Raw genomic sequence first — 26,778 nt, forward strand, 5'->3', positions numbered from 1 at the left:
GGACTCGGGGCGCCGTGACTCAGGCCGGAGGAGGGGCGCGCAGTCACCCGAGGCACCCCGAGCTCAGCCGCTGGGTGCCCGGGACCCAGAGGCCGGCCTGGGGCCTCTCCTTAGGCCCCAAACGTCCGCTGCTTCACCAGCTACCCCGCAGCTCCCTTTCGCTACTTTACGCTTGAAGACGGAAGACGGCCCGTAATCTCTGCCAATTTGTTGGCCACAGGGGTTCCGAATAACATTTGGGCCTTTTATCTCTTGGTAATTGAAATAATTAGTCACATGACTTTCTCTTTTTCTTAACAGCTTTATATAACTCACATGCCAAATAATTCAGCTGTTTATAGTGTAGCATTCAATGGTGTTTAGTATATTCACAGATATGTCCAATTATCATTAGAGTTGAAACTAAGCAGGACCCGCAGGGTTGGAGGATCCTGGGTACCAGAGCCTTGTGCTCCTTGTTTTTTGTTTGAAGAAAAAGGCTTTGGTCTCCTAGGCCTTCCCTGCGTTGCAAAGGGCAGATTCACACAGCTACTAATCAGGGAAGTGAGAGATGGCAAAAACAAAGGAATAGCAGTCAAACAATAGCGCTTCTACAGAGCAAAGCCCTGGTTCCTCCTCAAGGGAAACACATAAGCTAGCTCTGAGCTCAGAATCCTGTAGGAACTAAGGCCCCCAACCAGGTGGAGGGATGGTAACTTCAGGCTGAGCCCAGGGTTCCTGGAGCTCCGCCCTGTGACCTCCACCAACCAATCAGATAAGTCACACACCAAATTTCGCCTATAAAACTCTTCCCTGAAAACCACCCAGGGAGTTCAGGTCTTTTGAGCACCGGCCACCGGTTCTTCTCGGCTGGCCCCTGCAGTTAGCCTTTCTCTGCCCCAGACTCTGACGTTTTCAGTTTGTGCGGCCTTACGGTGCGTCAGGCCCGCGAACTTGGGTTTGTCAGCGCAGTTTTGGAACATTTGCACCACCTGAAGAAACCCACCCACCGATACCCTTTAGTTATCCCTGCAAGCCTCCCAACGCCATCAAACGCTAACCAACTTAGTCTCCAGGAATTTGCCTATTCTGGACATCTCATAAAATGCAATTATAGATTATATAGCCTTTTATGTCTGGCTTCTTTCATTTAGCATAATGTCTTCAAGGTTCCTCCCAATACTGTAAACAGATAGGGTTAGGGGGTCCACAGAGAAAAACAGATAAGTCACACACCAAATTTCGCCTGTAAAAACTCTTCCCCGAAAACCACCCAGGGAGTTCAGGTCTTTTGAGCACCGGCCACCGGTTCTTCTCGGCTGGCCCCTGCAGTTAGCCTTTCTCTGCCCCAGACTCTGACGTTTTCAGTTTGTGCGGCCTTACGGTGCGTCAGGCCCGCGAACTTGGGTTTGTCAGCGCAGTTTTGGAACATTTGCACCACCTGAAGAAACCCACCCACCGATACCCTTTAGTTATCCCTGCAAGCCTCCCAACGCCATCAAACGCTAACCAACTTAGTCTCCAGGAATTTGCCTATTCTGGACATCTCATAAAATGCAATTATAGATTATATAGCCTTTTATGTCTGGCTTCTTTCATTTAGCATAATGTCTTCAAGGTTCCTCCCAATACTGTAAACAGATAGGGTTAGGGGGTCCACAGAGAAAGTGAACCAGGCATGGCTTTCTTGACATAAGCCTAAGCCATTTTGTGATCTAAGCCTGGACACAATGCTTGTCCTTGAACCGGTCTCAGTAATAATGAACTTAAGAGAATAAAAGGACGAACTTATCAGGCAGGAGAAGCAACAACAGCAAAGATAACAAATCAGTTGTAAAGACTCCCAGTTCTATTTCAATGGTAAAGACTAGCCTAAAACACTGCCTTGAGCTGTTTTGCAGAATTTAAATCCCACCTCCGGTGCCCAACCGCCAGATCAAGTGGAATCTAAGGGATGATGACGGTGACCTTTTCTGACCCTCGACTTCAATCAACTAAAGTTTGGACTCTGCCTACTGCCCAAGCCCCTTCATGAATATGCATGTACCCATAGCACAGGACTTCCCTAATTTTGTTGTTTGGAGAGACACTGCTTTAGGAAACACTTACAGTGTTCTCCTTATTCACTGCAAGTCATAATAAACCCTTTCTTCTCCCAGGCTTTGGCTTGGTTGTGTCTTTTGCCTCTAGACCCACCAAGAGGTGAACCCAGTTTTCGGGTAACAGTACGTCATTCCTTTTTATGGCTGAATAATACTCCGTTGTATGGATTTACCACACTTTGTTTATCCATTCAGCAGTTGATGAACACTTCAGTTGTTTACACCATTTGGCTATTATGAATAATACTATGAACATTCATGTACAAGTTTTTGTATGGACATGTGTTTTCATTTCTGTTGACTACACACCTAGGAGTTCCATTTCCACCAGCAGTGTATAAGGATTCCAATTTCTTCACATCCTTGGCAACACTTGTTATTATCTAACTTTTTGATTATAGCTATCCTAGTGGATGTGAGTTATGACTCTTTAATATATCCTAAGAATGAACCTGTGGTTGTTCACCTTTGAGGGATTCTTAAATAACAAACTTTAAGTTGTACATATGCTGACACATACCTAATATTGTCTTACAGACCAGGTTCTGAAGGGTTAAATTTTTAAAGCTTCAAGGTCAATGTGTATTTCAGCTCTCTAGTATGTGGAAAACAATATGCATAAGGTGGCCACCATCACAATTTTTTGGAATGAATAAAGGTACAGGGGTGCCCTGTGACCTGGGTTGAGTCTAATTGAAACCGTGGACCTCCTATTAGGACTTGAACCCATGTGCCAGGACTGGAACCCAGCCAAAACCCAAATTGGGACTTGAACCCAGGATCTTTTGAGATCACATGCCTGGTCTCAGGACTTAATGAAGCTCAGGTTCTTTATGTCTCATCACAGAAAGAATTCAGTGAGTGACAAAGTGATGCCTAAGAAGTTAATTTATTCAGAGAGATACACCCTCCACGGACAGAGTGTGGGCCATCTCGGAAGGCAAGAGGGCCTGAAATATGGGCTGGGTCATTTCATAGGCTAATGAATGGGAGGATTGTTCCAATTATTTGGGGAAAGGGGTGGAGTTTTCCAGGAATTGGGCCACTGCCCACTTTTTAACCTTTTATGGTCGGCCTCAGAACTGTCATGATGCTGGTGGGTGTGTCATTTACCTTGCTAATGTATTACAATGAGCGTATGAGGCTCGAGGTCTACTGGAAGTTGAATCTTCTGCCTAGTTGGACCTAGTTGGTTCTCACCAATTTTTGTCATGTCCTATGGCTATATCATTCTTTCACAGGTTGTGCCCTGCCCCCTTCCCTCCTGTTTTGTAATGACCAAGTGCTACACAGAATCTACAATGTAAAAAGATGTTGGCAATATTAGCCTAGTGTTCCTATAGGAAATTGTGATGTAGTCAGATAGCCAAGACAAACATGAGAAGGTACATGATGAAATAAGATAATAAAATTTGCCAAGAGGTACAACATGCTAACGTTCTATATGAGAAGTGCTACAATAGATGCTATGAGTTCGGAAGAGAGAATTCACCTTGGCTGGAATAAGGCAGGAAAACAGCATGCAAGTTTTCTCCATTTAGTTAAACGATAAAGGATGATGTGACCCTGGTGGGGTCACAACGATTCTTTCCCTGACCGAACGAACTCTAGCCAAGCCCCTTTGAGCTTTCTTCTCAACTAGGCCTCAGCCTTGGCCTAGAAAAACTACAGACCCTCAGCACAAATGATTTTGCCTACCACCCTCCCGCCACGTTAAAAGACTTGTACAAACACTAACAGCTTCTTTTTTCTTTTTTTAAACAACTATCGTTTTTTTTTTTTTTTTTTTGGCTGCGTTGGGTCTTCGTTGCTGCGCACAGGCTTTCTCTAATTGTGGCGAGCGGGGGCGGGCTTCTCTTGTGCAGCACAGGCTCTGGGCGTGTGGGCCTCAGTGGTTGTGGCGCACGGGCTTAGTTGCTCCGTGGCATGTGGGATCATCCTGGACCGGGCTCGAAACCGTGTCCCCTGCATTGGCAGGTGGATTCTTAACCACTGCACCACCAGGGAAGTCCCAACACTAACAGTTTCTGACAGCTCAAGGCCTCATCCCTAAGATGACCCCAACCCCCCTTAAATGCCTGCCTGAGAAAGCAGCAAGGCTGCCCGAAGAACTTACTGTTTGTTATAGCCAACACCTGACATGGGCCCCACTTCTGTTTCTTAGGGCATTTACTAAAAAGGGCTTACAGCTGTGAATTCTTTCTCTGAACCCTTGAGATGTATTTGTATCTCTTACAACCCAGGAGTGCCTTTCTCAAGGACTTGAATGCCATTCCTTTGAAATACAATCATCAGGAAGGACAGGGCTTCTGTGTCCTGGTCTCCTGGGAAGATAACTGGCAGCCAGCAGATGGAGACACGGCATTTACACCCACTTTCGGTGATTTTGCACTTCCCAGCCTTATCTTCGACAAGAGAAGGGGAGGAAACTCACTCAAAAGGATTTTCTTGAACAACAGCCTCTGCTGTCACAGAGTGTGTGTTTGTGGAGAACTAAGGGAGAACTGAGGCGGGAGCTCCCTCACCCTCCCCCCCAAAATCACCAGTCCCCCGCATCTGCTCCCTTCTCTTCATTCCTGCTGTTTCGAAGTATATTTGCTCCCATCAAAGGCAAACTTCTCCTTCCCACTCAACAACTCAGCCTTTGTAATTATCCTTTCTCTCTCCCCTCTTTCTCTCTCTTGCTTTGTCTATTTCTCCCTCACTTTTGAGCCATTCCTATCTGAATATAAATATAGTTTTCTTTTTATATATATATAATTTTTTATTTGGCTGTGCCGGGTCTTAGTTGTGGCACGTGGGATCTAGTTCCCTGACCAGGGATCGAACCCGGGCCCCCTGCATTGGGAGCACAGAGTCTTACCCACTGGACCGCCAGGGAAGTCCCTAAATATAGTTTTCAAAAAATGTTCCCTTTATCCCACATCTCCCTCCATCTCCCCATCCTCAGTGAAACTTCTTGAAACACCTGCCTCCCATGCTGTCTCCATTTTCTCTCCCTGCCTGCTCGTCGATCCATCCCACTTGGACTTCTGGTTCCACTCTGATGCTTCTTGTAAGTTCACCACATTCACTGGTCACTTCTCCACACTCGACTCTGCTGAACTCTGCAGAATTCAGTGCCGTTGTACATGGCCTTCAACACAGCTCTTCCCCCTTTACTTCCGAGACCCCACAGTTTCCTTGCTTTCCTCCTACCTTGCTTCTTCCTCTTTCTCAGTCTCCTTGGTTGGTTTCTCTCCTGCATGACTTCTTAATGTTAAGTCTCTGTACTCACTGTACAGGTCATTCCGACGAGTGCCGTGATTGGGTGGTGGGCGAGGGGAGGATAACATCTTCCGTTTGTGTGTGTGTGAATTAAATTTAGTAGCTCATTTCCATGGTTTTCTCACATGGATATCTACCAGGGAGACATGGGGAAAAAATATCTCAGGATATACAGCCAAGTAAAAGTTTTCAGTGGAGGCTGAGTGAGAGGTTACTTTGAAATGGATGTCCCTCAGGAAATAGAAGTTTTAGGACATTGGACTTCCACTGAAGCTGAGGAAAACCTTGAGCCAGTCTTACCTTGACCTTGAGTTGCTGACAACCATAGTTTGAGGTAATAACACCTACCTCAAATGAAGGTGATTGTGAAACCCCATAACTGAGATTCGGACTTGAGCCCGCTGTCTTTTATATTGGGATCACACACCTGGTCTCAGGACTTAATGAAGCTCAGGTTCTTTATGTCTCATCACAGAAAGAATTCAGTGAGTGGCAAAGTGATAGGTAAGAAGTTGATTTATTGAGAGAGAGACACACTCCACAGCCAGAGTGTGGGCCATTTCAGAAGGTGAGATGCCCCAAAATATAGGCTGGGTAATTTCACAGGCTAATGAGTGGGAGAATTCTTCCAACTATTTTGGAAAAGGGGCAGAGAGTTCCATGAATTGGGTCACTGCCCACTTTTTAGCCTTTTATGGTCGGACTCAGAGCTGTCATGGTGCCCATGCGTGTGTCATGTAGCTGATGTATTGTAATGAGCGTATAATGGGGATCAAGGTCTATTGGAAGTTCAGTCTTCTGCCGTCTAAGGCCTAGCTGGTTCTAACCAGTTCTCCTTGTGTCCTCAACAGCTACGTCATACTTTTAAAGGTTGTGCCCTGCCCCCTTCCCTCCTGATTCAATGGCACACCGCAGGAGATACGGTAAACTCTGAGAGACCTTATCCCTTCCTCCTGGCCCTCGATTCTCATCCCCATAAAACTCAGAGCTTTGTTCTCTTGAAACAATTTCCATTCAGAGCTGTTTTGCATACACAAAACACATCTTTGAGCTCTTGATAATGTTTTTATTTTCACTTCACAGACTAAAGCTCTAAAAACGTTAAAGAGCTTTGCACTCCCCAGTCTTTAAAAATTGCATCTGGTTGCAGATGACGATATGCAAATGTATGTACCTCCCATTTGCAAGGTATCACTTGTCAGAGTAAACCGAACATTGTTTTCACTGTATTCTGTTTGCAAAATAAATATTTTTCACTAGTGTGTATCTGCTTAAGTCAATTTTTAAAATCTTATGAAGACATAAATATTTACCTATCACCCTTTCTTAAGTTAGAAGTGGTAGCATACATTTTTTTACCTAGAAAAAATGCCTATTTTTTACCTAGAAAAAAAAGGGCAATCTCCATTCTCTTACGTATGTTATGAGTTCCTTCCATGAGGCCTTTGAGCCTGTGTTCTCTCTGCCTAAGTTGCCTGTTTACCTTTCTCCCACCATTTCTCCCTGTTGAAATCCTACCCATACTTGAAGTTGCCACTCAAGACTCTGAAGTCTTCCCCGATGCACCCAAGGGGAGCTCGTCTCACATCCAATCACTCAGTACGTTTATTTCACACCTGTATACATCAGGCAAGGTGGTGGGCACTGGGCAGTGACTTCACAAACCTCACAGTCAGGTGGGGACTTCAGCGTGATCTCACTCCTCATTAGGGTGTGTGTCCACATTAGGTTGGAATCTTCGGGGACCAGGAACAGTGAGTTGTTGGTCATTGTAGCCACTCGCCACGGCGTTGTGCACTTACGATGCTCAATAAATATGTGTTAAATATTTGTACTCTTTTTTGCCACCACTCTGTTATGATTTGTTGCACTATGAGTAACAGAAAACTCAGTCAACAGTTGGAGTTCATTTTCTCATTATTGGCATTGTTTGGATAGCTCAGTCATCTGATGACTTTTCTCTTAGTCCTGTAGTCTTTTGGTCACAAGATCACTGCTTCATCACCACGATCAACCTGGTTTCTGAGCTGAAATAAGGAGGAAAGACAGTCTGCCTTGCTTGTTCCTTTTGCCAGGCAGTCAAAAGCATTCCCAGAAACACACTCCAGACTCCCACTTACGTCTCATCAGCCAGAACTGTTGCATCGGCAAAGCCCATAGCAGCAGTGAAGACTAAGAAAAGCAAGTATTTAAAATCTGCAGGCATGGGACTTCTCTGGTGGTCCAGTGGTTAAGAATCCACCTTCCAGTGCAGGGGACGCAGGTTCGATCCCTGGTTGGGGAACTGAGATCCCCCCTGCTGCGGGGCAACTAAGCCCACGGGCCACAACTACAGAGAAGCCGGCGCACCACAACGAAAGATTCCACATGCTTCAACTAAGACCCGACGCGGCCAAAAATAAGATAAATAAATAATAAAATTTGCCGGCAGGATAGTGGAAAGCATCCAGGAAGAAGCGGGTAAGGAATGTTCTTGGGTCACCCGACCAGCAGTGTGTACCCCATTACTAAGATAAAAATAGCCAACAACTGGACGTTGATAGCTCTTCTTAAGGAAGATCACTCTTGGGGCTTCCCTGGTGGTGCAGTGGTTCAGAGTCCACCTGCCGATTCAGGGGACACGGGTTCGTGCTCCGGTCCGAGAGACTTTTATTTTCTCTTCAATAAAAATGTATTGACTGTTTACTGTATGCCAGGAAATGTTCTAGGTGCTGGAGACACAGTTGTGAAGAAAGTCAAGTCTCACCTTTATGGAACTTACATTCGGGTGAGATTGACAGATTTAAAGAGCAAGTGACATAAATTCAGGCAGGGATAAGTACCGAGAAGAAAAATAGAGCAGAGTAAGGGACAGAGTGTGAAGCGGGTAGGTACTGCTTTAGATAAGGGGGTCATCGAAGCCCCTTCTGATGACCGATAGTTGAACTGGTAAATGAATGAAGTCAGAGACTTACATGTGAAGACCTTGGGCAAAGGCATTCCAGACAGAGGAATAGTAAGTGCAGCAGCCCTGAGACAAGAGCTGTAGCAGCTGGAGCCCCCGAGGGAGGGACTGAGGCAACAAGGGGCCAGAGGCATGTGGCCAGGGAGGGTGCTAGATGCTTCACTATTATTATTATTATTAATTATTGTCATTGTTAGTTATGTATGACAGAAGCCACTGCAGGATTAAGAGCAGGGGAGTGACATGATCTGATTTAAAATTTAAAATCTGACTACAGTGTAACTAGCCTGATAGAAGCTCAGAACCTAAACGGACAGCTTCAAAATTTGGATGGGAACAGTTACCAGCTCTTTTCCTTTTCACTTCTTGCTTAAATAACAAAGAGAATGTTCAGCTTAGGTACCTGGAAATCAGAGGTATAACCGGCTTCAGGGTTCATTGAGCCAGCGGCTTAACAATGTCATCGAAGACAGTTTCCCTCCATCTTTGTTAGACCTTCAGCATCATTTAACTGGATTGGAAGTCTAATTCCCCTCTGCACAGGGCTGATGGGTATTTGCTGGTAGCAAACCAGCTGCGCACTTTCTCCCTCACGGCAAGAGGTCACGGTAGCCCAGTGTGCATAGCAACAGACCAGGGTTACCCTTGCTCAGACCCCTTAGATCACGGCTACCCTTTGTAAGTCAAAGACTTTGTCAAGGAGATGGAACCGTCCGTGGGATTTAGATGGAGGCCATCTCTATAGCTGAAGGTGGAGTAAGCTCTCCCCAGAGCATACGGGCTAAGTGAAGAAGGGGAGAAAAGTCAAGTGAAAATGTGCATGTGAGAAGGACCAGGTTGTGAGGCAGCAATGCTAGGCGGACAATGCTAGGCGGACACCACAGGTACCACTTGCGTTTCCTCACCGTAAGCAATGTGGGGCGCACCCCTTCTCCCTTTCATGCCTGTCACGGCTTTCGATTTAGTGCTGAGCTTACTGGAGGATGAAGACCTCACATTTTCTCAGACAATTCTTACAAACTAGATTAAAAAAAATTTTAATGACTTTCCCATGTAGTTAAAATTGTTTCTGAAACGCTGATTCTTATGTCCAGTTGCAAAATCACCGTGTGCTTCAGGAACTACGTATGCCCATGTTTGCACCAGTGTCCCCTCCCCGGGTAGTGACAGCCGTCCAAGGGCACCTGTCAGCTGTCACCTGCATAGTTTATTTTCCCTGCGTGAGTAAAATGACGGTAACTGCTAGAACCACTCCTCATTTAGGATCTTCTCCCTTGTACTTTGTAAATCCAGGAACTTTTTACCAGACACGTTACCCACCGGAGATTAGAACAGATTAGATTAGAAGGTAAGCAGGAAATGATAAATAAAACAGTGATTAAAGATATACATTATCTTCTCTCAAATACAGAAATGTCAACTTCATTAATAAATACATGAAAATTAAAACAAAATGCAGACTTCCCTGGTGGTGCAGTGGTTAAGAATCCGCCTGCCAATGCAGGGGACACAGGTTCGAGCCCTGGTCTGGGAAGATCCCACATGCCGCGGAGCAACTAAGCCCGTGCTCCACAACTGCTAAGCCTGCGCTCTAGAGTCCAGGAGTCACAACTACTGAGACCACGTGCCACAACTGATGAAGCCTGCACGCCTAGAGCCCGTGCTCTGCAACAAGAGAAGCCCGCATGCAGCAACAAAGACCCAATGCAACCAAAAATAAAATAAATTTAAAAATAAAGTAATTAATTGTTTAAAATCCATATTAATATTTTCTTCGTCATTTTAGGTCTACCACTGAGGATTCCTCATGTTCTTCCATAAAGAGTCCAGGCTCACAAATTCCCACCCCGCTTCCATCTAGCCTCTCCAGGACTAAGTAGTTCTGCCTCAGGATCAACCGGGGGCTTGTTAGAAACACAGATTGCTGGGCCCACCCCGGAGTTTCTGATCTCGTAGATCTGAGGTGGGACCTGACATTCTGCATTTCTATTAAGCTCCCAGGTAATACTGATGCTGGTCTTGTGACCACTCTTTGAGAAACAGTGCTTTAGAAAAACAAATTCCTTTCCAGTCTTAAAGAGAGCAGTTCCACTCCCTTCTGTTCGTCCTGGTGTCAGCAAATACGCAAACCCTGGGGTGCTCACATTGCACTGCAACTGCAAGCACTTATCAGCACCTTTTCCCCAACAAATCCAGCTCCCTTTCTAAAAGGAATTGTGTGCCAGGTTTAAAGGAAAGATGCCATTTCCCCCCCATCATCATAATTGTCAATATCATTGCTATCTGAATTTATGATGTGATTACTTTGTAGAAAACACTACGCTTAGTACTTTGCATTCATTTATTCTGCAATCCTGTTGGGAGCTAATTCTCCACGACTCTCTCACAATTCTCCGTGTTAGGCGTCATCAGTTTGTTCAGAAGTATTTCCATTCCAGGAGAGTAAAGATTGAGAGCATCCTCTCCCTGGAGACATCCAGGAGAGTAACGATGAAGACCTCACCCTCCCTGCCCCGGGGAAGACTTGCTAACATCTCAGGACAATGAATGTAATAGTTCTCTCCAGAGCACAGAGTGCCCAGGTCTGCCAGCAGCCTCTGGATGCGGTTGGGGGTTTCTGAAGCTTGGTATTCCTGAGCTGTGACGCAGGACCACCGTGCACCCACGTCCACTGGGCCTCTTCATTTCTCCCATGTGACTTGAGGGGCCGTAAGTAACACACTACCCCAATCCACGTGGGCGCATTGTCCCCACACCAGCCGATCTAGCAGCTGTCACCGGCCACTCCTGAGGAACTGCTAGACTTCTTGGCAAATCTCTAAGATTGTTCTGTTATTTCCATTCTTTGGAAGAGAACAACTGAAGCATTAGGCAGTTTAATAACATGTCCAATGGTAAGTGACAACATCAATTACTAAGTGACAGTGGCAAGATTTGATCTCATGTCCGCCTGACTAGAGTCTACTTGCTTTGCAATTATACATTTCTAGTAGCAGTTCTGAGGCCTTTAAAAAAACTAAGAATCAGAAGTCCTCATTCCCGTAGTAAAGCTCTAAGCAACCTCACAGGAAGAAAACAAATTTTTCCACTCCTGTCAATACACCCAGCGGAGCCCCAAAGAGTGAGAGCTGCTCCTGGACAATCTCCCCTGAGAGCAGTGGCTTCAAAGGGAAGAAGGTGGGAGGGGGAAGGGCAAACTCACGTTTCTGACATCATCTTAAAGTTTGCTTTTCCTCTGTTTCTCTTAGTAATTTATAATATTTGTAAATCTGTACAAATATTGTAAATCCGTAAATCTGTATTTCAGTCAGGTTTATCGAGGTACAGTTTACGTACAATAACACTGATCAATTTTAAGCGCACCATGCGATGCGCTTTGACAAACGTGGACAGTCCCGTGGCCTCCACCTTGCTTGTGATACAGATATTCCCATCACCCTAAAATGTTTCCCTGTGCCCTGTTGCAAGGAAGCCCTGCGTCCTTTCCTGGTTCCTGGCAACCACTGATCTGCTTCCTGTCTGTTGCTTTCTCTTGTCTAGACTTGCATATAAATGGAATTATGAGCAATTATGTAGTAACTCCTGTCTGACGCCATTCCCTCAGCACCGTGCTCTTAAGATTCATCTATGTGGTTACCTGGACTACTGGTTCCTTCTTTTTTTTTTTCCTGAACAGTAATCTTTGTATGAATACACCACAATTTGCTTATCTCTTCAACAGTTGGTGGAAATCTGGGATGTGTTCAGTGTTTTGGGCTATTATGAAAAAAGCTGCTATTAACATTTCTGAGTACAAGTCTTTGCTGGAATATATATTTTCTCCCATGTCCTGGGGGCTATCTCCTGGAGGTTCCCGGGGTAAAACCCAGCTCTTAGCATGGCATGTGATACTTTTTAAGAGCCTTTCTCTGTCTATCTCTCCCACCGTATCTCTAAATATTTTCTGACACAAAGTCTGTAGTCCATTCATTCATTAATCCAACATCCGTGCCCGCAAACAATGCTAAGGACTGGGGATAAATATGAACAAAGCAGAGACGATCCCAGTCCTTACAGAGCATCTAGTGGGTGGGACTGACTACAAACAACATATAAAATGATTGCAGGGAATTCCCTGGCGGCCCAGGGGTTAGGACTCTGCGCTTTCACTGCCGAGGGCCCAGGTTCAGTCCCTGTTTGGGGAACTAAGATCCCACAAGCCGCGTGGCACAGCCAAAAACAAGAAAAAAAAGTGATTGCAGATCATGAGTGCTACAAAAGAAACGAGAGATGAGATGACACCAGCTAGCTGTCATAGGGCAGAGGAAAACATGGTTGGAGGTGAGAAGATCATAGAACAACAAACTGGGAGGTCGGCTGGCTCTGCCGTGTGGGTGCAGATGTCATCAAGAGTAATGATAGGGTAGGAAAGAGGAACTCGGTGAGCGCAGAGCCTTTCACGAAACAGGTGTCAGTAGATGATAAGCCCTGATGTCATTAACTTCTAAGGAATTCTGGTTTTTGAAGGAGGGAGGAAAAGACATCGTTTGAATGCAGCAAAATGGAGCAAGGAAGATGCTTCTCTCTTGGTCTTAAGGTATGTGGGTGTAAGAAACCAGGATTACGCAGGACAAAGGACGAAGGGTTTGGGAGGATAGGGGAGAATGGCGAGGAGCTGGGATTCAGAGTGAGTGTCCTGTGTCAACAATGGCTTGAGAAGTTTGGGCTACTAATCATAACAGGAGTAAAGAGATGAGAAATGGGAGGATGGGTGGGAAAATTGTAGCTTTGGGTCCTGAACATATGGGTCCACGGCTTCTGCTATTTGCTCACTCCTGCTTTCTCTGAGATTCAGAAGCCTGAACGGGGTGCTTTGACTGGGAGTCTGAACATGCTTGCCCACACACTCAGGCCTTTGCCAAGCTCTTTTGACTCGGTCATTTCCCTGTGCTCTGACTTCCCGTTCACGATTCGAGTCAAATTTCACTTCCTCTCTGAGCTCCCCCATCACCATTTTTACCGACCCACAGCCTGAGTGAGCCAGAGCAGACTCGGAAGCTCGAGCACCCTCACGGCCTCCCGTTCGGAGTCTAGGTTTAGCTCACACTGTAATGTAATTACCGGTCTACATTCCTGTCCACCTAACTCTCTCAACGGCCCTTTCAGGACAGAGATCGTGTCACTCATTTCTAATTTGTAGCAATCATAGCAATTCACGAGTGTCTGTCCCATGCACAGCTTATCAACGAAAGTTGACTGCAAGAATAAGAAATTCAACTCCATCGGTCTATTACCTGCTCTGTGAGGTCGTATCTCCTCTTATTTATTGTACTTATCTTGTTCAAGTTTCAGAGGGTGCTCCTTCCTTTAGTATTTCGAGCTTAGCTAACAAATCCATCTCACCTTACTCACGTGCTTTGGAGTTGTGTGTGCTGTGTGTGGCCTATATCCCGACACACTGAAGTGTCCACACTTGGCAGCTTGTTCTTCCAATGAACCTTCTCTCTTCCAGTGTTGCAGTCACGTCAGTTGCCCTTCTCCACCCTAATAAGTATAGACTCCCTTTGTTTCATTATTCAAAAAGCACCACTTGCTTTACCCTACTTTTGTTTCTTAATCTCTTCACTAGGGCTGAAGATCAACTTGGAAAGCTGACTGAAAACAGGCCTGGCTGTCATTGTGTGAATGAGTAGAAAATATCACTCTACACACGGCCTTAACATTCAAGAGATTTTAACTGAAAAGTAGACTAGATTTCTGATCACTGAGGGTTGTGTTACTTGCCACATTTAATATAATCATTTATTTAAAGGGCAGCGACAAATGACAGGTGTAAACGGATTGCCTGTTTGTGGATACATAAAGGGTGTGGAAACTAGAACATAGTCGTGGTTAGGACAATACAAAACATCCAAATCTACGTTAGCACAGATTAATGAATAAGATATTTGGGGAAGACCACGCAGATATGCTTTTTAAATGATACCAATTGCTTTTGAAAACAATGAAGCCTCCTCCGAATGCTGCCAAGAATCGTGGAAGGCAGAAGAATAGCTCCCCAAAGATGTCCACACTTTAATCTTCAAAACCTGTGAATATTTACCTTACACGGAAAAAGAACTTTTGAAGATGTGATTAAATTAAGGGCCTTGAGATGCCAGGATTATCCTGGATTACCTGCATGTGCCCAGTCTTATCACATGGGTCCTTTCGTAGTTGTGGTCAGAGGGAGACGTGACCGTGAGATGGCAGTGGGAGAAGCACTCGAGCCACGCGTGGTGGCTTTGAAGACAGGGGCCGTGAGCCAGGGCATGTAGGCGGCCTCTATAAATTGGAAAAGGCAAAGAAACAGATTCTCTCCCAGAGCCTCCAGAAAGGAACACGGCTCTGTTGACACCTTGGTTTTAGCTCTGTGAGACCCTGCACAATGGTAGGATAATAAATTGTGTTGTTGGAAGCCACTGAGTTTATGGTAGTTTGACAAAGCAGCCATAGGAAACGAAAACTTGATAGTATTGTAAAAGTGATAGAACTGCTTTCCAGAAGGAAAAAAAAAAAAAAACAGTGAAAACTTGGCTAAGAGTTGTATCTAATTTAGATGGAAATGAGGAAAGTAACTTTGGAGCATGAATTACTCGTGATTATTTTTTTCTAAACAGGTCTAACGACTACTTAAAACAGAGGAAAAGACAGCATGGTATGCACCAAAAGGCTCACAGTGCCGTCTCAGTTAGTGACATTGTGGGTACAGCAGTACCCCCCTTCTCCGTACTTTCGCTTTCTGTGGTTTCAATTACCCACAGCCGACCTCAGTCCGAAAATATTAAATGGAAAATTCCAGAAATAAACAATTCATAAGTTTTAAACTGTGCACCGTTCTGCGCAGCGTGATGAAATCTCCACCCCACGCAGGGTCCCAGCCATAGGTGCCGTGTGCGCCTGACAGCTGACCCAAAGCAGATGGTCCCCCTTCTGACTTAGCGTCAGAAGCTCCGAAGCAGCCTAACGCTAGGTCACAGTGCCTACGTCACTCACCTCGCTCCATCTCATCACATAGACGTTTTATCATCTCACAGCATCACAAGAAGGGTGAGCACGGTACAATAAGATATTGTGAGAGAGAGAGATCACATTCACACAGCTTTCATTACAGTATGCTGTTCTAATTTTTCTATTTTATTATGAGTTACTGTTGTTAATCTCTTACCGTGGCTAATTTATCAACTCAACTTTATCGTAGGTATGCACGTATAGGAAAAAACAGTACACATGGAGTTTGGTCCTACACGCGTCAGGCATCCACTGACAGTCTTGGAACATATTCCCTGCAGATGCGGGGTGGGGGACGCTGTATGTGTGTGTGTGTGTGTGTGTGTATATATATATATACACACACACACACACACACACATAGCCCCTATTTATCTATATACTTGTTTAGTTTTTTAATTTTTCTACAAATATATGTCACTTTGTATATTAACAAAATATATGGCCAAAAACAAATGGAAGTGAGAAAGAGAAGAAATGATTTATTGCAAAAAGATCTGGTTCAAAGGTCACTCATAACAAAAATCATTAGCCAAGAGCAAGTTTTCCAGAGTCAGTAAGACATTCTCTTTCTAAATACTCTAAGGTAGCAACACACACACACACACACATACACACACATCTGTGAATCAAAAATTAGAATTTTTAGGGACTTCCCTGGTGGCGCAGTGGTTAAGAATCCGCCTGCCAATGCAGCGGACACGGGTTCGAGCCCTGGTCTGGGAAGATCCCACATGCCGCGGAGCAGCTAAGCCCGTGCACCACAACTACTGAGCCTGTGCTCTAGAGCCCACGAGCCACAACTACTGAGCCCGTGTGCCACAACTACTGAAGCTCGCATGCCTAGAGCCCGTGCTCCGCAACAAGAGAAGCCACCGCAACGAGAAGCCCGCGCACCACAACGAAGAGTAGCCTCTGCTGGCGACAACTAGAAAAAGCCCGTGCGCAGCAGTGAAGACCCAACATAGCCAATAGATACATTACTTAATTTTTTAAAAACTTAGAATTTTTAAAAACCTTCGTATACCGCCATGAGCTTGAGAGTTTCCTAATATTCAAAAGAATGTTCTTGATGAAATCAGTGTGGATATTAACAACTGTGATTTTTTGTTAACACAGTAATAATGAAATTTGTCAACATTTGGAAGTTACAAAATCATACATGGGTGAAAGATCCATTCAGAGTAGGAGATAGATTGATGGGTTTTCATGTAACAGAGGAAGAAAAGTTCATTGATATGGTTTTGGTTTCCCCATTCAACCAACCTTTTAGAAGTTACCACTTGTTGAGTTCCAGTGTTGTACCAAAGAAGAAAATCCAATTATCAATACATGAGAAGGTTATTAAATACTCCTCCCTTTTCTAACTACATATTCCTGTGAGATCAGATTTTCTCCATATACTTCAGTCAAAATGAGATATCACAACGGATTAAATGCACAAGCATATTGTGGGAATCCATTAAGCCAGACATTAAAGAAATAGTCAAAATATGAAACAATGCTATTCTTCTAATTAATTTTAATCCAAAAACATGTTTTTATGCAAATATTCATTTTAACACGCAGTGAGTTTATTACAGTCATTTTATTTTTTTTTAATTTTTAAAATAAATTTATTTATTTATTTTTGGCTGCGTTGGGTCTTCATTGCTGTGTGGAGGCTTTCTCCAGTTGCGGCGAGCGGGGACTACTCTTTGTTGCGGCACACGGGCTTCTCATTGCAGTGGCTTCTCTTGTTGCAGAGCACGGGCTCTAGGCACACGGGCTTCAGTAGTTGTGGCACACAGGCTCAGCAGTTGTGGCGCGTGGGCTTAGTTGCTCCGCGGCATGTGGGATCTTCCCGGACCAGGGCTCGAACCCATGTCCCCTGCACTGGCAGGCAGATTCTTAACCACTGCACCACCAGGGAAGCCCCTATAGTCATTTTAAAATATTTTAAAAACACCTCGCTATTAATTTCTAATATGGTAAATATTAGTATATATAACCTCCTATAAACAAAAGGTGTCAATAATTTTTAAGAGAGTAATGGGTTTGGGAGAGGAAGTTTGAGAACGGCTAAATAAACAAAGCCATCAGGAAGTTCTAGAATCTGACAGCTTCTGAAAGAGAGATTGCAAAATTTGTTAGCCAGAAATGTCTTGTATTTGACACACCTGTCATTTCAGGAAGGGTTAAAAATATGAAGGTTCTAAGAATAGTTCCAGTTATCCACACAACTGCTAAGATTTCTGGTTGTTGTGATAAACTGAACTGTAAATGAATTACTTTAATATAAAAGAGATTTTCCTATCCTATATGTAATAAGAAGTGCAAAAGTTTGAAAGACATTTTGATCCTTTGATACGGGGGACAATGGTACTTTATTAAAAGAAAGGAGAAAAAAAATGAATGGAAATTGATACCAGAAGGTAAGAGTTTTGGAGCCATTCTAGAGAAAATAGCCGCTAAGAAACTTTGTGATAAACAGAATTATAGACCATGAAAAGACTGGAATTTCTAACTTGACTGAAGGGATATCTGAAACAAAAAGAGTAACATGGCAGCTAAAATAAAACCTCAAGTTTAAGAAACATTCTTTATTCCTGTAGTTTTTATAAAGTATACCATCAATGTAAATAACCAGGGAAAACATATTTTTTATCCATACAACTTCTCAGCTGCCATGTCACTGACTAGCTGGGTCATGGTCATGACCATGGTGGCAAATAACAGCCCTTGAACTGACTATCTGCAATGTGAATAGCTCACGTATGGAGAACTGGGAAATCATTTCATGTAATTTAATTTTCCATCTCTACCCAGCAGGGAAAGTGTCTCAGATATTTTCCAGAGTCAATGATCGTGTTCCCCCGATTATGATTCTAGGGATACCGTATTTTAATGCTAGTTAATTGAGCCAATGATGCCTTCATCACTCGGGCTCCACTCACTACACGGAGGAACTAAATGGGCTGAAACACCGCACTGGCCCGAAAGGGCTGCTGAAGAACTCCATTGCTCCACACCATTCAGCCACAAGGATAACGACTTGATGGTGATCCAGATGGATGGCTAGAAGTCACCGATGTCACTGTACCACTGGCCATTCTTTTTACTGCTCATTCACTTAAGTCCCGTCACAGCACATCTTACGGTCTCATAAGGTAGCAGTTGTTTTTTTTTTTTTTTGGCTGTACCGTGCAGCAATGTAGGATCTTAGTTCCCCTACCAGGTATCAAACGCGCGCGCCCTGCAATGGAAGCATGGAGCTTTAACTACTAGACGGCCAGGGAAGTCCCCATAAGTTAGCAGTTTAGGAAAAAAATATGAAAGCTTTCTTTTTTTTAAATTGGATTAAGGGTCTACTCTGAGTGAGAAGCTATAGATGAAAAATCATATGATTTAATAATAAATGCATAACAATCGTTATAGTGTTGAGTTACAGTGAATTTTAGGACACAAATGTAGAAGGTGTTTGTGGGTTTTTTGGCAACCAGCATCCCTTGCCTCTTTCCCATAGAATACTCCTTTCCTTGTGAGGACTGTCTGATCTCCCACTGAATTTAATCTGGGGAACTTCTTGTTAGACAGATGTTCCTGCCTCACCACGCCAATGGTTGGGTACATAACCCAAACTTGATGCACCCTCCATTCAATTTAAATCTTGAATGGAGTGACAGAAACTGAGGATGACTTAAGTGATTTATTATTCTAGAGGAACAAACTAGAAAAAGCTGTTCTTGCTGCCGTTTCATTCCTGTTGTTCCAGTCAGTAGTTCCTGGAGCTCCCTGGGCTCCGACCATAAAACCCTGCTTCTCCAGCCCCTGAGTCAGTCACAGCACATCTTACGGTCTCATAAGGTAGCAGTTGTTTTTTTTTTTTTGGCTGTACCGTGCAGCAATGTAGGATCTTAGTTCCCCTACCAGGTATCAAACGCGCGCGCCCTGCAATGGAAGCATGGAGCTTTAACTACTAGACGGCCAGGGAAGTCCCCATAAGTTAGCAGTTTAGGAAAAAAATATGAAAGCTTTCTTTTTTTTAAATTGGATTAAGGGTCTACTCTGAGTGAGAAGCTATAGATGAAAAATCATATGATTTAATAATAAATGCATAACAATCGTTATAGTGTTGAGTTACAGTGAATTTTAGGACACAAATGTAGAAGGTGTTTGTGGGTTTTTTGGCAACCAGCATCCCTTGCCTCTTTCCCATAGAATACTCCTTTCCTTGTGAGGACTGTCTGATCTCCCACTGAATTTAATCTGGGGAACTTCTTGTTAGACAGATGTTCCTGCCTCACCACGCCAATGGTTGGGTACATAACCCAAACTTGATGCACCCTCCATTCAATTTAAATCTTGAATGGAGTGACAGAAACTGAGGATGACTTAAGTGATTTATTATTCTAGAGGAACAAACTAGAAAAAGCTGTTCTTGCTGCCGTTTCATTCCTGTTGTTCCAGTCAGTAGTTCCTGGAGCTCCCTGGGCTCCGACCATAAAACCCTGCTTCTCCAGCCCCTGAGTCTCTGAACTCCTGATTATCTGTCCAGAAAACCTCCTTTTTGATTAAGTTAACCAGAGCCTAAACACGCAGTTTTTGGCTTGCAACCAAAGAACACCCGTATAAGCAAGTGTCCATACACGTATTACCTTTAAACCTGCTAAGAGGAGCTGCAGCATCACGCTGCCTAAAGAGCATTAGCCTTAGTTGTGTGCAAGAGAGTGCTGGCGTAAATCCCTCAAACCTCGGTCAATTCAAACACCTCGAGCATCCACGAGAGCAAAGAACTGCATTCAAGAATCACTGCAGAATTTGTACGCTTCCCCAGGCACTGTGCGAGACCCTAGGCCAGACATGGGAGATACGGAGATGAGAACAAAATGATTGCTTGTCTTCAGAGAACGTATAATCTAGCGGAGGAAATAGACATGTACACAATGAAACAGAACCCACGCGGTAAGTGCCACAACGGAGGGTGCGGGGCAGAAGCCACAGATATTTCCTTCTGTCACGTAGTTCAAGAAGGAGTTAGGCCTTAAAACAAATTGGATTTCTCCAAGCAGAGAGGGCAAGGAAGGTATTTCAGGGAGATTAAAACAGACAGATCACGAGAGACCTTGGCCTGACTGGGGAACAGGGGTCGTCCTCGGCAGCGAAGGCAGAACACAGGAGGCGCGAGAGGTGCAGGAGGGAGGGCGGGTCTCGCTTTTGCCCGACTGGCTGTGCGGAGCCTGCACGCACTTTAGTATTGGAAAGGAGAGCCCGCATTCCAGCAGCGGAGGCAGAGATTAAACATCCCAGATGCAGTGAGTTACGTCATGGCAACTGCGGTCACTGCTGAAAAGGCTGAGCACGCAGCCCTCGGAGGTCAGGGTGTGATGGAAACCGACCCGTGTGCGCGTGGCGCACTCGTCCCCAGTGCCGGGATCCTTCCCTAAGGAAATGCTGTCGGAGGCTCGACCTGAAACATCGACTGTCCCGCCGTCCTGTGTGGCCAGCGAGGGGCCTGGGGCAGGAGGGAGACTGAAGTGAAGGAAGCTGGAGTCGCAGGAGCGCAGACCTGTGAGGGAATCTGTGGCAAAAGGCTGTGGCCCCGACTTCAGAAGAGCCTCAACTTTAGACTCTGACCGTCTCTCCAGCTGAAGCTGTGTCTACCGTCACAGTATGTGAGTGTTTAAAGCACTGGTGTGTTAAGTAAACACTGTAAAACATATCATAGTTTTTCACTCCCCATTTTATCTTTCTGAGGGTTTCTTCTCCATCACAGCCTCTAAAATTCTACGTGGCTGGGGCCCCGGGCTCCTCGGGTTCTGCTGGTGAGAGCGCGACGGGCCACACGGGCCTCGCTGGCTGTGGAAGGACCGGACTCGTCTCCCCAGGGCAGGGGAGGCCTCAGAGGGGTTCCATCCACACCTGAGAAGCGCTGTGCCCGTTTTCCCACATTTATCAACTCCTTCTGCTTTTCGCCGCTGCCTGGCAAGGAGGGTATGTTTAGCCTTATTTTGCAAAAGGGGAAACCAAGGCTAAGAAGAGGCTAAATAATTTGCCCAGGTCACACTGCTAGGAAATGTTTAAGCCGGCTGTTTAATAGGGACCTAACTGCTACGCTCAAGCCCTCTCCACTGCCTCGTGGCCACCCCGCTGCCCTGCAGAATTGTAAGAAATACTGGGCAACGCTGGAAAGCACAGGAGTGTTAGGGGCTGAACTGCATCCCACTCAAATTCATATGTTGAAGATCTAACTCTCAGTAGCTCAGATGTGATCATATTTGCAGATGCGGTCTCTAGTTAAAATGAGGTCTGTAGGGTGGGCCCTAATCCAATATGACCAGTGTCCTGATGAAAAGAGGAAATTTGGGCACAGACATGTACGTGTGAAGACACAGGTAGAAGGCAGCCATCAGAAGCACAGGAGAGAGGCCTTAGAAGAAAACAAACCTGCAGACACCTTGATCTTGGACTTCCGGCCTCCAGAACTGTGAAAAAGTCTACTGATATTTCTGATGGCTAAGCTATCTGTCTGTGGTCCTTTGTTATGACAGCCTCTAGCAAGCAAACTGGCACAGGGAGTTTGTTACCTTTTTTGTACTTCTCTGCGGTGGCTGATACTGTTCTCTTTCCACAGATGCCCACGTTCCTGGCAGATTCCCTAATACAATATTCCACCGGCTACAGTCAGAGCTTTGCACACCTGGCCTCTTCCCCATAATTAAAAATTATCATCAGGTTAATCTTCAAAGCCTGGCCTTCCTATCATATGAAGGTGCATAGCAAAAGATTAAGCCGTTTAAGCTAAATCCCGGCAATGGTCAATATTAGCCCTCCAAGTTGAGGTAAAGCCTTTACTCAGACATTAAGAATGCTACGACATAATTAAAGCTCTTAAGGTGGGATACAAGTCTTAAGAATTTCAGGTACCAGCCGTTAATCAGGAGAGAGCTTTCTGAGTAAACGTTCAGCATCTTTGGAATCATCCCCAAAGCTCGTGCAAAAGGCTGACTCCACTAAAAGGAATATTTTGGCAGATGGAGGGGTTGAGAAGCTCGTGAAAATGTACTCTCATGGCTTGTCTGGCTTCACTAATTGGATCAATATTTCTTGTGTATTTTTTTCTCTTAAAAAATAAAACGAAATACAGTACTAACCCAATGCCTTTAGAAACCTGTATTTTGTCTTCTGGAGACTTTTTAATGTTATAATTCCCTCAACCACTCTGTAATTCTTTGTTAAGTTTTAATGTGGTTTAAACGCTCCATCTGTAGACAATGCATTATTTCCGCCTCTTTGCCAGCAGGTGTAGTGTTTCCCAGGAGTCTGTTTTAGAGCGCCTTCTGGTGGTTCGCAGCTATTATGACACATCCCTCTGTAGCATCTGCATCCATTCCATCTCACGGTGATTGCTAAGGCCTGCTCACCAAAACAATAACAGAAGTTATGTGTGCAGTAGATTGCAGCAGAGTGATGCTCAGCTTTACAAATTAAGAATAATTACTCAACGTGTGACTGTCAGGAAAAGGACAGGAGAGTTTTGGGGACGCAGGTTACAACCACTCTAGCAAATGGCTCTTCCACCTGGAACTATAAAACATACTCTGAAGGATGCATTGTGTATTTCTATCGCTTCCTGAATTTGGCTAATTTTCAGTCTGGGGTGAAGGTAGAGAAAGTGCTCTGGCTTTGTGTTATGTCTGCTCATATTAAGGTCTCTTAGAGTGGGGCAATATGACTAATTACTAGCTCCTTCCAAGACTTTTTATTACTTGGTGATGAATCGTTAGAAGAAAGAGCTCAGGGCCTTGTGTTCACATTGCTCTTTTGCCTTATGATCTAGGTCTCTGTGCCTTTCTTTTTATTTACTATTTGTCTTTTATTGTCGTAAAAACACATTAAATTTACCACCTTAGCCTTTTTAAAGTGTGCAGTTTCTGTGCCTTTCTGACTTGACTTTTTTTTTTTCTTCTCCGTCTGATCATGCCCTTTTCCTTGGTACTTATAACACTTAAGTACTGATATAGAAATGAAATAAAACATGTAAGGATTACAATGATAAATTGGCCCGCATTATGATGTGACCAGAAAACCTTGTGAAAAACTTTCAAAAACAGCAAAAAACCAAGCCTAGATGTATATCAGAATGAGTGTTCTTTTCAAAGTCACAACCTTGGGAAATTAAACACTTACTAGAAAGACTTTATCTAAAATTCTGGCTTTTACTTCAGAGAATATTGAATGTGAGTTATGTCTTCCTTGCTGCAGAATCATCCATCTTCAGAAATAGGTTCGGTCTTCAGAAACTGACAGAAGAGATATGGTTAATAACATAGATGAGCAAAGCTGAATCATAGCTAGTTGGGTCAAAATTTAACCTCAACTTAGTTAAGGAGATGTGTTTTCCTATGTAACTTGTAAATGGATTTTCCAGGCAGTTCCCAAAGAGGAAATTTTAAAATGTCTTGGGAAATAGTAGCATTTTTTGGAATAAAGAAAAAAAAGGTGTCGAGCTATTTAGAGATGACAAAGCATTTCAACTTTATTTTCTCATTTAAACATAACACAGCAGAAAAGTAGATGAAAGGGATATTATTATTATTATTATTGTCCCCAGCATGTGGATGAGAAAACAGAGACTTGTGGAGGTCCAGTGTCTGGTTCAAGGTGCTGTAATTGTCCACTGTGGGAGTGATTAATCTGGACATGGGACAGCAAATGCCATGTTCTTTTAGCTCCACCACAACTCTACAGTGACTAGCTGTTCAGGGACATTATTTGAGATATAGTTTATGGTATTTTTGCTTTATGAAAAAAATCAGATAACTCTTATCATAAACCTATACATCTTGTCACATTAAAAAACTATCTGATGAATGGGAAGGAAGTCTGGAAGAATATCTGTCCAACCTGTTAGCAGTTGAATGGTAACATGATATTATTTTCTTCCTGAAACAACACGAATGTATGTATTGACAATCAGAAAAAAAGGTGTTATTTGTAAAATCAATTTCAAAAGAATTAATTGCAGAGTTCACAATTCATAGGTTTTTTTTAAATTAAGATTTTATTTTTTTAGAGCACTTTAAGTTCACAGCAAAAGAGAGGGGAAGGTTCAGAGATTTCCCATATGCCCCCTGCCCCACACCTACACAGCCTCCCCCATTATCAACATCCTGTACCACAGTGGGACATTTGCTACAATTGATAAGCCTACCTTGATACATCATAATCACCCAAGGTCCGTAGTTTAAACTATGGTTCACTCTTAGTGTTGTACATTCTATGGGTTTGGACAAATGCATAATGACATATACCCATCATATATGTAAGATGATGATATCAGAGTATTTTCACTGCGCTTAAAATCCTGTGTTCTGCCCACCCCCAGAAACCACTGATCTTTTGACTGTCTCCATAGTTTTGCCTTTTCCAGAATGTCACAGAGCTGGAATCATACAGTGTACATCCTTTCCAGATCGGCTTCTTTCACTTAGTGATACACATTTAAGGTTCCTCCATGTCTGTTCATGGCTTGATAGGTCACTTCTTTTTACTGCTGAATAATATTCCATCGTGTGAATGTACCACAGTTTATCCACTCACCTACTGAAGGACGTGTTGGTTGCTTCCAAGTTTTGGCAGCTGTGAATAAAGCTGCTGTAAATAACCACGTGCAGGTTCCTGTTGCTCTATATCCTCAGCAGCACTGAGTTGTCAGTGTTCCAGATTTTGGTCATTCTAATAGGTGTATAGTAGTATCTCACTGTTCTTTAAATTTACATTTCCTTGAATTTGCATTTTCTTTAAATAAATTTTCAGAAGAGGAGTTTTTTTTTTTTTAAATAGATAAATTCTTGAAAATGTATATAGGAAGAAGTTATTCTAAACTCGTAACTGAATAAGAACACATACGGTGGGGTCGGACATTTTTTAGTGATCTTTGATCTATTTGTTTAAAAACCTCTTTGAAATTCTAATGAAAATTGTGAACTCTTTCATCTGGAATATGTACATGATTTCAGAATTTTGCCTATAGTTAATTTGTGGGCGATCTAAGCACCATCTGGAGGCCATATACTACCTATTCCTGTTTTGTTTTTTTTTTCTGAGAATTTTCTTTACAACTATCAAAAGTTTATTTTTTATGTATTAGATTTATAACATCTTAATTGGTAAAATTAAATTAATATCTTCTCTATAAATGGAGGAAATATTTCTTTATTAGCATAGAGATATTATTTTTTATCGTCTCTCTGTGCATAAGTACCTGAATGGGTTAAGGTCTCCTTAAGAACATTATTCAATCTATGGACTAAATTTCCTCCCTTTCCCTTCCCTGACTCCCTTCCCTCCATCTCTTTCCAGAAAGGATTTAAGGCAGTTTACAAACATGCACTAGATAAAGGAAAAATAAAGATAATTCAGTGAGTAAATTTGGGCAAAGAGAGACTCAGCATAGGGCAAGTGAATTGAAATAATGTCTGCTTGGATGATCTAGAAGTGGACCACCTCTTGGACTCCGAGCTGATGACATCGAGAAGGAAATGTGGTGTCTCAGGTGAGTCAGTGATCATAAGAGAAGACTTAATCACGGCTTAGGAGAAGCACATTTATTTTTGGCACTAAGTCCAGAGAAAATGTTTTTATGGCGGTTCTTATCAGGAGGACAGGAGCAGTGGACTGAACAATATCTTTAAAAATATCCATACTGTAAACAGAGTAATGAATTACTCAGGGCTGCTTCTTATAGAGACGATCTCAATAGAGATCCATCACAGTTCAGTGAGCAACTTTCTGGGTAGGGAGCCTAAGGAATATGGCCCCTGTAACCAACACTACGACACTCTGACCTTAGTCCAACAACATGAGTAGAGGAAGGGTTAGATTGTCTGTCCTTCGGCAATCTTCCACAAAGATAGCTTTTCTCAACGACTTTTGATAAATATTTTTAAAAGCTCTATCAGGATAATACATGCATACAGTAAAGTACTGTGAAATAAAATTTGTATTTATGGCAAGACAAGAAAAATTTAAACATAAAAAATTTTCTCTTCCCTTTGACCTCCTCTCTGCCCAGTTCTGTGCAATGTGTATCTACGTAATGCGTTGACCAAACCTGCCCCATCGGCAGAAATACCTGCTTAACCATAAAGAGCAACATTCTTCTAACCTCAACAGGACAACTCGTAGAAGACAACATTCCTACCTGATCATGTAAGGGGCCAGATCTGGATTGTGTAAACTGTCAATAATACATCATTTAATGTACAGCTCTCTGTTTCAAAAAACTTATATAACCACACCTTGACTTCTAATGGGCGCAAAGTTCTCGAAGCTTTCTGAGATTCTGTTCTGTTTCTGAGTTTTAATCCTCAATTGGGCTTGAATAAAATTTTCCATTTCCTTCTTAAATGGACTGATTAATCCTCCGTTGACAGTATCCAATAGTAGATAACAGCTTTGACACAATCAATAACT

The 26,778-nt window shown here is 43.4% G+C and overlaps 1 protein-coding gene across 1 annotated transcript in view; it reads right to left on the minus strand.

The window, feature by feature from the left end:
* The window catches only part of NSMAF (neutral sphingomyelinase activation associated factor), a 107,556-nt gene that overhangs the window by 63,989 nt on the left and 16,789 nt on the right, over positions 1-26,778 (minus strand). Inside the window, exons 4-6 of the mRNA XM_024742566.1 lie at positions 21,092-21,282; positions 20,625-20,960; positions 20,054-20,152 (exon numbers count right to left, since the gene is read on the minus strand). Of these exons, the coding sequence (XP_024598334.1) occupies positions 20,054-20,152; positions 20,625-20,960; positions 21,092-21,282 (626 nt within the window). The remainder of the gene's footprint in view (positions 1-20,053; positions 20,153-20,624; positions 20,961-21,091; positions 21,283-26,778) is intronic.

The sequence above is a fragment of the Neophocaena asiaeorientalis genome, unplaced genomic scaffold, assembly GCF_003031525.2.
Source record: "Neophocaena asiaeorientalis asiaeorientalis breed wild unplaced genomic scaffold, Neophocaena_asiaeorientalis_V1.1 scaffold226, whole genome shotgun sequence".
NCBI classification, from domain to species: Eukaryota; Metazoa; Chordata; class Mammalia; order Artiodactyla; family Phocoenidae; genus Neophocaena; species Neophocaena asiaeorientalis.